We start from the raw sequence: 13,222 nt of genomic DNA on the forward strand, positions 1-13,222 counted from the left end.
TTAAGAGATGTGCATAAATACATCAGAAGAATGTTGTAAAAAATGCTAAAGCATATTTGATAAATTTTACCATCTTCAGTGCATTTTATAAAACAAAGTGAGAACAGAATTTTTCAAATATAAATTTCGGATGTGTTTTTATCATTTCTTACAACATTTTTGAAATGTATCTATGCAAATCGCCTTAATTGTAAATTTCCGCCTCTGTGACTTGAGCCTCCTTTTTAGTTTTCAAAATGCTGTATGTGCATGTAGCAAAACGTTTGAATGCTGTGGATATGATAACATTTTTCTAAATGTTTCAAGCATTTTCTATAATATTTTTCTAATGTATTTATGCATGTCGTCAGCATATATTATTATCCGTTTTGCATATGGAATCAAGGTTCGTATATTTGTCGAGTTACTCGTTTAATGTGTAGTTGACATACTCCTAATGGTGCATTTCACAAAGGGTGTTTATAGCGTCCCTTCGCCCCTGGCTGCATCCACCTTTTAGTCTTTTACTTTACCTCCTTTCCCTCTTCCTTTTTTTTTTTTTTTTTAAATCTTACTGCCCAACCTCTCTTAACTATTACGTCTTAGTGCAACTGTGAGGTTTGCTCCACCTTCAGATCCTCGTACTTCATCTTCACGCTCTAGACCTCCTTATCTTGCTTTTGCTGTCCATCCACACCAACTCCCACTTTTGACTTTCTTTAGCCCTGATTGGCTGAAGTTGCCCCATTGCTTGGCTTTTTTGGATTATATCCTCCTGTTCTTTATGATTAAGCTGGCAATATGCCAGCACGGGCTCTTTCTCAGAGAGCAGCCCGTAAGACTATATTCCATGAATCGAATCCTAAGTGGAGTTCAGGAATTCGTTTGTCATTTTTATTTTAATATGCCGATCAGGATTGCATTTTTTCCCTTGTTGTTATTACTATTATTATTATTATTATTATTATTATTATTATTATTATTATTATTATTAATCACCCGTATTTCACTACCTTCTCTTGTATAGTGAATGAAGACTGCTGTGAATACGTCGCTAATGCATTCCTCTTTGCCAAAATGTGAACATTGGCCAATTACTGTTCACTATTAACGTGGAAAAGAAAAGAATTGCAAGAAAAATTTCTAAGACTCAATATAGAATGAACCCGAATGATGCAACCATCCTATTTAAGAGGATTTATTATTATTATTATTATTATTATTATTATTATTATTATTATTATTATTATTATTATTATTATTTACTTTCTCTAGGTACATCTCGACCTTGTACGCCCACGACATGTTTCCCGGTGTGACCCACACCCAGATTCAGGCCGAGCTGCGAGAGTCGGTGACGAACGGCTGGAAAATGAAACTCTTTCACGCCCCTAAATACATCGGCAGCATGGCTGCCAAGTACAAGAAGGGCCAACCTGTTTCCTTCACCGATTTCTTCGGACACCTCCTTGGCGATGTTTTGTTGAAGGGGGTGAGTCAATATGCGTCACTGTTGGCAGTGGTGTTATCATCATCTTCGCCTTCACCTTCATCTTCATCTATAGAAGATGAAGATGATAATACCGCTGTTAGGAGTGGTATTATCACCTTCATCTTCATCTTCCTCTACAGAAGATGAAGACGATAATACCACTGTTAGGAGTGGTATTATCATCTTCATCTTCATCTTCAGAAGATGAAGATGATAATACCGCTGTTAGGAGTGGTATTATCATCTTCATCTTCATCTTCATCTACAGAAAATGAAGATGATAATACCACTGTTATCAATGGTATTATCATCTTCATCTTCACCTTCATCTTCATCTGTATAAGATGAAATGATAATACCATTGTTAGTAGTGGTAGTATCGTCTTCACCTTCATCTTCATCTTCATCTTATGTATTATTATCACATTTGTCTGTTATTGTTATTATTATTAAAAACAATTTGTTTATTTTTATTCTTAAACACGTGGGGTCATTAGAAATCTCAGGAAGTTTCAGCCCTAATTTTGTCATTGTTATCTAAATTGAAAGTAAAAGTGAGTAATAGGAATAGTGTTATGTGTAACTAATTATGCAAGTCGAAGGATTACCCAAGACGTTATATTAGTTGATATATCATTTTCATTAGATTTGTAACTCACATCGGGATCGAACCGAGGATTGTCAAATGAAAGGCTACCAACTGACCCACACAGGTCACATAGAAAGTTGGAACCTAGGTACATGTGCACCTAAGGCAGTACCTGGGCAGGCTTCAGTGTCGATTATATCTTAATTATTTTCATCATCATATTTATGGTTGTCAATATTAGTACCGATATTGCTTGTGGTATAGTGGACAAAGATAAGAAAATATTATGTTCTGACATTTTTTTATGTTTACAGGCCAAACACAAGAAGCTAACTGACATGCAGAGGTTGTTGGTGCAAGGTATTGTTCCGATGCCCCTCTTCACCTGCCTCCATGCCAAGCGAAACGTCTCATGCAGGTCATTCTCGGTAAGACTGTCTTCTGTCATTTTTTTGAGATGTGTCAACTTAATGTCTTGTTTTTATTTCGTTTCGTGAATGCTATACCTGTTAACGTTATTCAGTTGTTGCTCAGTGCTGCATGTTTCTCAACCATACTTTGAAAAAACAAGACATTGAAACTTACAAGATAATAGTCTTACTTGAATATCAGTTGTTAACATTGAGGTTATAGATGACAGCAGAGTGAGTGAACAATTAGGTTTTATTCAGCTATTTGCGTTTAATAAGAATCATGCTTTTGACCCGTATATTACAAACAAGTGAAAGAGCAGGTAAAGTAATACTTTATCCCGTACAATTCTGAATGACCTTTGTGAGTTTGTATTGCTAGGTCAGAAAGAGAAATCGTCACATTAGGAAATTCATCAGTATTTATAACTAAGGACTAAAAATTTCAAATAATGTATAGTAGGAACCAAATGTACCAAATAAACACCATGCAAATGTGAAAATATTCTATTTATCTTTGTTCATAAGCTCATGGGAGTGCATATTATAAAGTTCATGTTCCAACCCCCTTCATCACTGTGTTGTCTGAATTGTAAGTGCAAACAAGTCGTGTAAATTATACTGTACTGTGTCAGTGAACGTGAGAGTGCTGTAACACAGTATCAACCATGCCTTCTTTCCATACAGGAATGGGTTGAATTCTCCCCGTATGAGATTGGTATTGCAAAGTATGGAACTTTCATGAAGACTCAGGATTTCGGGAATAAGTTCATCGTTGGCAAGAAGATCAAGCATTTTGATGAGCTCCCCCTCCATTTCTTGCAAGGTAATCTCTCTCTCTCTCTCTCTCTCTCTCTCTCTCTCTCTCTCTCTCTCTCTCTCTCTCTCTCTCTTAATTCTGATGTATATGGGAAAAACAGTGTTTGCATTACATCTCTTTTATTTCATTTATTGTATGTACTTGATATTTGCATTTTTCAGTTATATTGTTAACTAGAAATATATAGAAATATTTACTGAATGGAATGAAATTTGCTATATGAAAAATAACAGTGATTCTTTGTAATATATAATGTAAGTGGTAAAGTTATTGGTTTTCCTCTTTTCTTGCAAAGGGAAATAACGAGGTAAGAAATTTTTTAACTATAAATTGTTGCTGATAATATCTAACTAGAAGCTGAAAACGTCCAATGAAATTTCTTTATTTTTGTGGGGCTCCATTTGTATATACTTTTGCTGCAATGAAAGATAGTCTTCAATGTTATGATGAACGTTCATGATGCAGTAATGCGATTAGGAAAATATCCCCGTAGGGGTTAGTGCCGTCAGTGCACCTCATGCGGTGCACTGTAGGCATTACTTAAGGTTCTCTGCAACGTCCCTTCGCCCCCTAGCTGCAACCCCTTTCGTTCCTTTTACTGTACCTCCTTTCATATTCTCTTTCTTCCATCTTACTGTCCACCCTCTCCTAACACTTGATTCATGGCACAACTGCGAGGTTTCCTCCTGTTACACCTTTCAAACCTTTTACTGTCAATTTCCGTTTCAGCGCTGAATGACCTCATAGGTCCCAGTGTTTGGCCTTTGGCCTAAATTTTATATTCAATTCAGTTAGAAAAATATAACCGATCTGTTTATATCTTCTAGGGGTCTGGGGGAGTGCATTTACGATACTGTTCAAAAGGCTGGTCATGGAAGGCGGCAAGAAGGACATCGTGCAGATTATGCGAGATGCCCAAAAAGAAAAGGAATCTGACATTCGTGGTAAGTGTCGGTAACTCGTACGACACCGATTTCACGGGGTTTATAGATGAGAACAGTTATTATTTCAGATATTTTAAAATAAATCTAATCCTTCGGGCCAGCCCTAGGAGAGCTGTTAATCAGCTCAGTGGTCTGGTTAAACTAAGATATACTTAACTTAGGCCTGGTATTTTCAGTCTTAATCTCTTCAACCAAATGATATAGAAGTTAGTAAGCGTACATTAAATACTGGATTAGATGTTAATTGTGCTCTGTGTTTATTACTTTCTTCACAGACCGGTTAAACGAAGAACACGCCTCGGGAGAAGATTCAGATTCTGAGGACGAAGACGACATTGTGGGAAAAGATGACGTAAGTGATGAAGAACTGAATGGAGATTTCCTTACACCTTGCGCTGTCGAACTCGGGCAGGGAGAAGGCAATATTTTCTTCCCTAAGGAAGATACTATCCCAGAGGGCAGGTTAGTCCACAGTAGGAAGTTATCCGCTATTGAAAAAGGCCAATCGCTTGACGCTAACATTTCGCTGTTCCCAAAGGAGGACTTCTCGAAGTCTGTGGACAGTTTAAACTTGGACGATTCGAAAAAAGTCAAAGACAAGAAGTCATTCCTGATGGGCGCGAGCTTTGACAGCAGTAAGAAGAAGCTCTCGAGAGATAGCCATCGCAAGATAAGTACCGAAAGTGACCCCGGTGTCAAGACGGAATTCCAGCGTGGCAGGCTGGAACGCAAAGGAGCAATTAAAGGTTCGCGAAAGATGGCAGCAATAGAAGAAAAGAATTCCCTGGGAAACAATAACGATTCACAGAATAAATGGGCGAACAGAAGGTAAGTTGGATTATTTTTTATATAATTTAATATATGTGTTTAGATTATATGTTGAGATTTTTGTACAGTATTTCGGATGTGTGGCGGAATGGTAAGTTAGATAGGTTTCTTTGCTTTTGGAGTTCAGTTTTAGCTCGAAATTATGTATTTTACTGCTGCATAGTTTGAGCACTCTTGATCTGTATGGAATGTTCAAGAGAAATCATTCTGGCTTTTATTTAGCTGCTATCATGAATAACTTTGCTCTAATCTGTATACTGGATACATTTGAACTTGAAATTTTTCCCCAAAAAGGCTCGTATGGCCCAGTGAAGAAGTCTGTGCTGTGTAATTTTACAGTATCATTTGCCATACCCAATCAGTTTTTGGACAGGTTACATTTTTATTACATTTATCTTGATTTAGCGTCCCTGGTTTTATAATTGCTTAACCTCTTTATCACCTCATGTTTTTAGTTGTATTCAAAAAAATTACTGATAATGTTTTGAGAATAATTTTTTCTTGAAATTTGAATAAGAAATGCTTGCGAAAATCAGACTGTTTAATCTGCATTTTATCAGATGCAAAGTAAGTTTTAAAAAGCTAATCAAATTGAAACATTTCTTACATGTAACTAAATGAATTGAATATAGGTCTTTCTTTTTAGTTTTCTGTAAAAGAAAACTGCTGTGCCGGCTTTGTCTGTCCGTCCGCACTTTATTCTGTCCGCATTTTTTTCTGTCCGCTTTTTCTGTCCGCCCTCAGATCTTAAAAACTACTGAGGCTAGAGGGCTGCAAATTGCTCTGTTGATCGTCCACCCGCCAATCATCAAACGTACCAAGTTGCAGCCCTCTAACTTCTGTAGTTTTTATTTTATTTACGGTTAAAGTTAGCCATTAACATTTATACCGAGACCACCGAAAGATAGATCTATTTTCGGTGGCCTTGATTATACGCTGTACCCAAAACTCGATTGCGCCGAAGAAACTTCGGTGCATTTTTTTACTTGCTATTTACTGTAACGAAACACTGATGTAGATTTTTTTTAAATATATTTAGTAGGCACTTTCTGTATTACAGGAGCACCTTGAGAAAAAAGAAAGTCGTCCAAAAGGGCTTGTGGGATGGACTGAAGGAGAGCATCATGACTGGAGCAAACATCCTGAATTCCCGCGCCGGAAGAGCAGGAGAAGTCCTGAACCCATTCAGAGGTTTATCCTTAAGACACTCGTTCCCCATTTCCCCATTCACTGAAAGTCAAGAAGAAGAGGAGGAACTCCCAGATGAATGTAAGTGCATATAGGTTCAACTTCAGTGAATACAAGGGTATTATTACCAATAGCATTTTTGGTCGTGAGTCTGGCGTCACCTATTAGATAATGAATAAATAAACAGATTCTTAGTCGCGAGCAATGTCTGAGCTTCTGTTCCACTATATTTTCTGTTTATTTGCATTTATAACTTTTCCTCTTCCCTGTATATCATTGTTGAGAAATTAACAATTACAGTATTTCCTCACAGAATCTCTTAATCATCATTATAAGTATCGCGCGCTAGATGAGGGAAATATACTTTCATGAATGTTTACTGCAAAATGAAAATATACCAAAGTTGCATCCACATTACAGTAAAACATGTTATAAACACACATCGGCTACCTATGGCCTACTCATCACAGACAGGCAGAATACAAGTTAACGATTTGTTGGTGTTCCTAACCAGCATTGGCCAAAGATTTGCTCTCCTCCTACTGTCGTTGACTTGTTGAACTGGTTTGTGATTTGTATGCAGTAAGTTGTCGGCGTTTCTTTAGACATGTACTGTAATATGAACGCTCCCTAACAAAGTGCAGTGTATGTGACAGATATGGACACAAATAAGAACGACTTACTGTAAGTTAGGGTAATTTTTTTTTCTCTGTATTTTCAGTGGACATTGGAAAAGGTTGCCGGTATGAGCCCCTAGACAACAAGGCAAAGAAGTTGTTCATTGTTGACTCTGGTCTAGCCTTCAACTCTCCATACCCTCTCCTCCTGCGACCACAGAGAGCAGTGGACATCTATTTGTCCTTTGATTTCTCCCAGAGACCTGAAGATAAACATCACCCTTTCAAGGAATTACTCCTGGCAGAGAGTTGGGCAGTTCAGAACAAAGTGCCTTTCCCTCCCATTAAGAAAATTGTGAGTTTTTTTAACTTGTTTGCTGAGTTAAGGATTGAATTATTCGTGTATTTCTTTTTTTTTATTTTGTGTACTCTACAGCTTATTTACTTAATCAGAATCTAAGATTCACTACAACTCTGTTCTGGTTTATTTTTACCTTTAAAATTAGGGTATCTCGATCGATATTTATTGGTTTAGTTTTCTGCATTGCAGAGGATCTCTTAATCGCTGATATTGCTAGGAAGAAATGCATTACTTCTTAGTATTGTTATAATTATTAGTGTACCCATGCTATAAAAAATTATGGCAATATAAGAGAGGGTTTAGGCAGAAAGCCCTCAACTTAAGGGAAGTTAAGTACCATCAAACAGCTTAGACCTGGGATGGACAGTGCCATGTCTGAATATGAGGTTCATTCCACATAGACTCACTCACACATGCAAACACACATACTCACAGCAAAACATCTGTCTGCACCAGTGAGTGTTAGGGATAATTCTCTGAATTCTTGTCTGGTAGAAGACTTCACCTCTGTCCCTTTTTTATGATATTCTGGCCCTTCATATTGGTCTTCGTCTTACTAATTCCTTATAACCTTTTTCTAACCCATTCTCATTACATCTCCAAACATTCTAAGTCTTTTTCCAGCCGCTGGATGCCATGTCTTTTCCCAGCTTCCCACAGCACTCGGACATTGAATCTTATTACTTTTGCAATCATTATGCTGAAAAATTTTCCATATTATTTGTCAGTGTGCATGCTTCTATGACATCAAGTAATATAAATACAATGTGACTCTGTAATTAGGCATTGTTTTTTTTGTTTTTATCTCTGACGATATTTGGTCTGTATCATGGGTGTGAATTATTGCTGTCATCAAATTTATACCTTGACCCAATGTTCACTGTCACAGACCAACTGAAAGGTCAAAGTTTTAGCAATTGCATAGCAAGATCTCTTAAAGTCGGAAAGTTAGAGGACTCTTATTTTTACTTTATCGACGTATTTTTTTTTTTTCGTATTCTTCACCTTCATCTTTTTTTTTTTCAAGGTAGCGTGCCATTTTAACGGTTACATTTGATTTTCTCTGATTTTCTTGAAAGTTAGTAGACAGGTAACTTGTGGGTTGTTTATTCCAGGTATGCTTTACCTTAGATCATTTTTCTGTGTCACAGGTCGGTGTAAATGTCAGTATTTTATTACTTTGTCCTGGAGCTATTGGTTAGTCACTGGTCAGTTTCACACCCAATATTTTCTTTTTTCGATATTTTTTTCGATGATTTTCATGAACTCTGTTAATCAAAGTCCTTGAAACCTAGTAATTAATTATTTAACCTAATTTTAAACTTGACGTATGTTCCATTGTCTCAAGTTCATTTAAAGGTAAAATCTCGAGACACTTGTTTTTCTCTGAATTTGATGAATTTAGGAAGGGATTTACCTTGAGGGTTAATAATCAATTTCCATCAATTTCTCGCTTTGATATATTTTCCAAGTTTAGTTGAACTTGAAGACAAACGTTTTAGCTTTTATTCAATAAATCTTAACGACTATGATAGTCAGAGTTTGGTATCCAAAATCTTTGTCAAGATATAGACAACAAAGGTTTTTGAGGATGGCCAGTTTGATAATTCCTCTACAACCCTATGTATGTAAGTCACCTCTATTTCTTTTTATCAGTACTTTAACCAAAAATTATTAGGATGTATGACAACCGAAGCTTTTAATAGGCTTCAATGGTCTTTGTCGTATAGTCGAAATCAGTAGAGTTAACCGCACAGTGAGCCAAAGGTTTTCCACTCGTGCGCTCAGTTAATGGATAATTAGTTTAGTTGTACAAGTTTATCATCCTCCCTAGTGAGTCTTATAAATGACGAATTTTACAATAATTTTTTAGGAGACTTTTTCATTGTGGAATCTTTCATTCAGGTCGAACAGTACAAAAATGAAGAACTGAGAGAATGTTACATCTTCAAGCACCCTAGTGACAACTTCTGTCCTGTTATTCTCCATTTCCCCCTCGTCAACAACCTTTTTCAGAAAGTTTAAGAAACCTGGTAAGTGGAGTATTTGTTTGTGTTTTTGATTAGGTGCATTTTCATATTGTTGCTTGAGAGATAATGCATTACTTGTAGATCTGTAGAGAAGGAAAGCTGAAACAAATTCAGTGCACAGTTGACAGGATTTAGGATAATTCCAACATGTGTATGCGAGGACATACCTCACGACCAGTCAAGAACATGTTGACCTTCTTCAGAAAGGCCCGGTACTGATGTAGGGTTTATGCCTCCCCGTATCGTAATTTTTTGGTACATTTAATTCTAGTGATTTAGAAGCTGGTTATTACAAATAATGTAGTTGATTATCTGTTCATTCCATTACCAGACAGTTTCATCTTTGCAGGCGTTCCAAGAGAAACGGATGAGGAGAAGAAGTTTGCAGATTTCCCCATCTTCGATGACCCTAGCAATCCATATTCATCCATGAACTTTGTTTATGAGCCACTTCAGTTCGACCGCCTTACACAGCTCGTGGAATTCAACACCCTGCTGTGCATAGACACAATTAAAGATGAGCTGGCGGAGATCATCACCAGGAAAAGGCAGTATGCCCAGAAACCTATGAGTATCAGTGATGTGGTCAACACTGTGAAGCGGGTCAACAGCATACACAGGTTGTGTTCGAGCAGCACCCTGAAGTTGAAATTCCCTGAGGAAAACGAGTGTCACCTGAAGAATTTCATAAGAGAAGAGCGACAGCATAGCATAGACAGCTCGGAAGGAGATGAGTACGTGGATGCTGAGGAGGACCTACCGGACGAAGTGGATGGCTCCTGAAAGGAAATGAGGAACCTCGAAGACTAGAATCCTCGAATTTTCTGAACGAGAAGTGACGGTAATGACATACCTGTTAAGTGAATGCAACATTATCCCTTTATTCTAAAGTTCACTGTCATGGGAAACGAGTGACCAGTTGCATTACCTTCGATCACTGTTCTCTTCATATTAACTCTTGCACCCAACCTAGTCATCAGTAGAGGAGTTTGTTAACTTGAAGGATCACTTGGGCAGCATAGGGAAATGCTTACTTAGCCAAAGAAATATATGGAAGTAGCTGGTGGAAGGCAGCCAATCACGCTCCGATCAACTGCTTGACCCTTCAATGCTCTGTAAACTGTTCTTCTTATGAGGATTTTTTCCCTAAGCTATTGTTATCCCCTAACATGCATCACTCATTGTAAATTCATTCTGATATTTTTGTTAACATGGTAGTTTTAAATATGAATAAGACTATTTTCATAAGTATGCTAAACTCTGTAGTTGAAGTTCACATATCTTTTTGTTAGTGGAGTTACCACAATGACACAGAATGTGCACACAATAATGTTGAATGTGCAAATGTTATAAGACAGCTTGTTATACTTATGATGTTTATTAAGACATAGGACTCTCATCTGAAAATTTCTGTATTCGTAATGTGACGCGTACAAGTGGAATGAATACAACTCGTCAAAAAGACATTAATATTTATGTACAGTAGTTAGTGTTTTTGAGTTATCTGACAGACTCAGGCAAACTTGTTAAAGCGTTGGATGTAAAAAGGAAAAGACATTAAGTGTACGGAATTTATTGTTAGATGGTTGAGTGAGGTATTTAGAGCAAGCTTTTGTAAAACATACAATAAAAGTATACTTTATTCCATTAATATTTTTTCCCTTTTAACATTAGACTACTTCCAATCACTGTGAGGCATCTTTGATGCATCTGTGTTATGGAATTTCTTACAATATAGAATATTCTTTCACGGGTATTTTTCATTACTCATCCATCATAAAAAGATTTCCTGTAGAAACACCATGTGAAAATGTAATGGGTGGAACTGAAATAATGTTAAAAACATCTAACAAGTCAGCATATTTATTACGTAACATGTCGATACTTTATCTCTTACATAAAACATAAATCGGATTATGATGCAAATATATCATGCTAAAGAATCTTTTACATTATTTTAGCTATACATTGCTAAAAATTCTATTATATTACAAACCGCTTGTAATACATTTCTGTTAATAGAAATAACAACTGCATGTAAGATTAAAATTAGTCCTACGAAAACTATCGTAACGACGTTATTTCGCAGTACAGGTGGTTTCACACGCAGAGTGGTAACTGCCACTATTTGGCACTTAAATGAATTCTGTTTAACTCGCATTTTGTTGCTGGGGTAACAAGGAGATTTACGGTTGATCCAAAAATGCAAGTTGTGATTTGTGAAAGGGGACGGTAATCAAATACAGATGTAATATTTAGTTCTCTTGCTTTCAACTGTGGTGTTTTCATTTCTCAATTTTTGTTCTCTAGCTAACGTATCCCGTAGGAGGGTAGTGACGTCAGTGCACCGCATTATATGAGGTTCTTTGCAGCGTCCCTTCGGCACCTTATTGTAACCCCTTTCATTCTGCAACCCCTTTCATTTCTTTCACTGTACCCCTGTTCATATTTTCTTTCTTCCTTCTTACTTTCACCCTATCCCAACAACTGTTTCAACGTTAATTTCAGCGCTTGAATGACGTCATAGGTCCCAGTGTTTGGCTTGAAGTTTATATATCATTCCATTCCATTCAATTTTGGTATTTTCATATCTCAAGTAGTATTCTAGCTAGTGTAAGGAATGAACCCATGCGAACTTTCGTAACAGAATTTGAACGACCAGTCAATAAAATACCCTTCCTTCCCTTCCTTTCGCCAGAAGCAGAGGTGGGTGGTCACCCATAAATTAAAGGCAATATCATCATATTTCATTTGTCATACTTTTGATGTGCAAATAGAATATAAATAAGTATGCACTGGGTAAAAGTAAAGAGTGTGCTAAGTCTGTAAGAGATTTTCGTCGGTGGAATGTTAACCATGGAAAAAATCAGTTGAATATGAGGAGACGACAAGTGCGATATATATACAGTATATATATATATATTTATATATATATATATATATATATATATATATATATATATATATATATATATATATATATATATATATATATATATATATATATATATATATATATATATATATATATATATATATATATATATATGAATAGATAAATTTTTGACGTCTGGGTATGCATTTGAGGATGAACAGATGAGGTATTAAAGAAGGGCATTGAAGCATATAATACTTGCAGATGAATGAGAACCCCACGTATCAAAAGATGCAAAAACCTCGAGATATATACCAAAAGTAAGATAGGTAAGAACAACGACGACACGATGCACCAATAAAAGAGGGACCTCTGCATCAATTTCATTCAGGGATGATTACACAGTATTTTTTCTTTTTTTACAGCGTGACAGTTTACTTAATATAGCGAAGAATTTCCATCCTTTTGCTCTGTAAATTATTGATGAAAGTATTCTGTTATGATGCACAGAGGCCAACTTTATCACAGGCATAAAGCGCAGAATCAAACAGTTAGTGTTAAAGCATCGACAGATCCTTCAAAATTTCCCCATAAACAAAAAGCTGGGTCGTCGTAGGCCTAGCCTTCCTCTAAATCGTCTAAGTTTAAGAAGGTGACTCCGTGGTACTTTGGTGGTGACGTCATAAGCAAGGTTTTCCTCGGCAAGTGGATCGCTAAGCTTCTCGGTCTCTGCTTCAGGAGGGAACAACGAGTTCTTGTGTTACCACTCCGTTTTGTGACCGATTCCCTTCTACTCTGTGAGAGGAAATATTCTGTAACTGTTTAACTTCGGCTGGAGTTTGGTGATTTGAGAGATGGGCTACGTGAAACGATTTCCTTCTACTTCGAAAGAGGAAATATTCTGTCCCGGTCGAACTTCCCGACTAGAGTTTGGCGGTTTGAAGGATGGTCTACGTGAAACATATTTCTTTCTACTTTGGGAGAGTCTGATTGGAGTTTGGTGGTTTGAAGCATTGTCTAGTGAAGTCGTGAAGAATCCCCCAGGCTCTGCAAAAGCTAAGTCTCATTACAGTTTAATGTTTATTATTT

The 13,222-nt window shown here is 36.7% G+C and overlaps 1 protein-coding gene across 1 annotated transcript in view; it reads left to right on the forward strand.

Annotated features, from left to right (window-relative positions):
- The window catches only part of LOC136843192 (cytosolic phospholipase A2-like), a 71,825-nt gene extending 60,924 nt beyond the window's left edge, over window positions 1–10,901 (forward strand). The window contains 10 exon segments of the mRNA XM_067111266.1: window positions 1,255–1,471; window positions 2,375–2,488; window positions 3,158–3,296; window positions 4,118–4,234; window positions 4,510–5,062; window positions 6,123–6,331; window positions 6,972–7,222; window positions 9,134–9,238; window positions 9,240–9,261; window positions 9,608–10,901. Coding sequence (XP_066967367.1) covers window positions 1,255–1,471; window positions 2,375–2,488; window positions 3,158–3,296; window positions 4,118–4,234; window positions 4,510–5,062; window positions 6,123–6,331; window positions 6,972–7,222; window positions 9,134–9,238; window positions 9,240–9,261; window positions 9,608–10,041 — 2,161 coding nt within the window. The 3' untranslated portion in view covers window positions 10,042–10,901.
- Window positions 10,902–13,222: the final 2,321 nt, after the last annotated feature.

This window comes from Macrobrachium rosenbergii, chromosome 11 (assembly GCF_040412425.1).
Source record: "Macrobrachium rosenbergii isolate ZJJX-2024 chromosome 11, ASM4041242v1, whole genome shotgun sequence".
In the NCBI taxonomy this organism is placed as follows: domain Eukaryota; kingdom Metazoa; phylum Arthropoda; class Malacostraca; order Decapoda; family Palaemonidae; genus Macrobrachium; species Macrobrachium rosenbergii.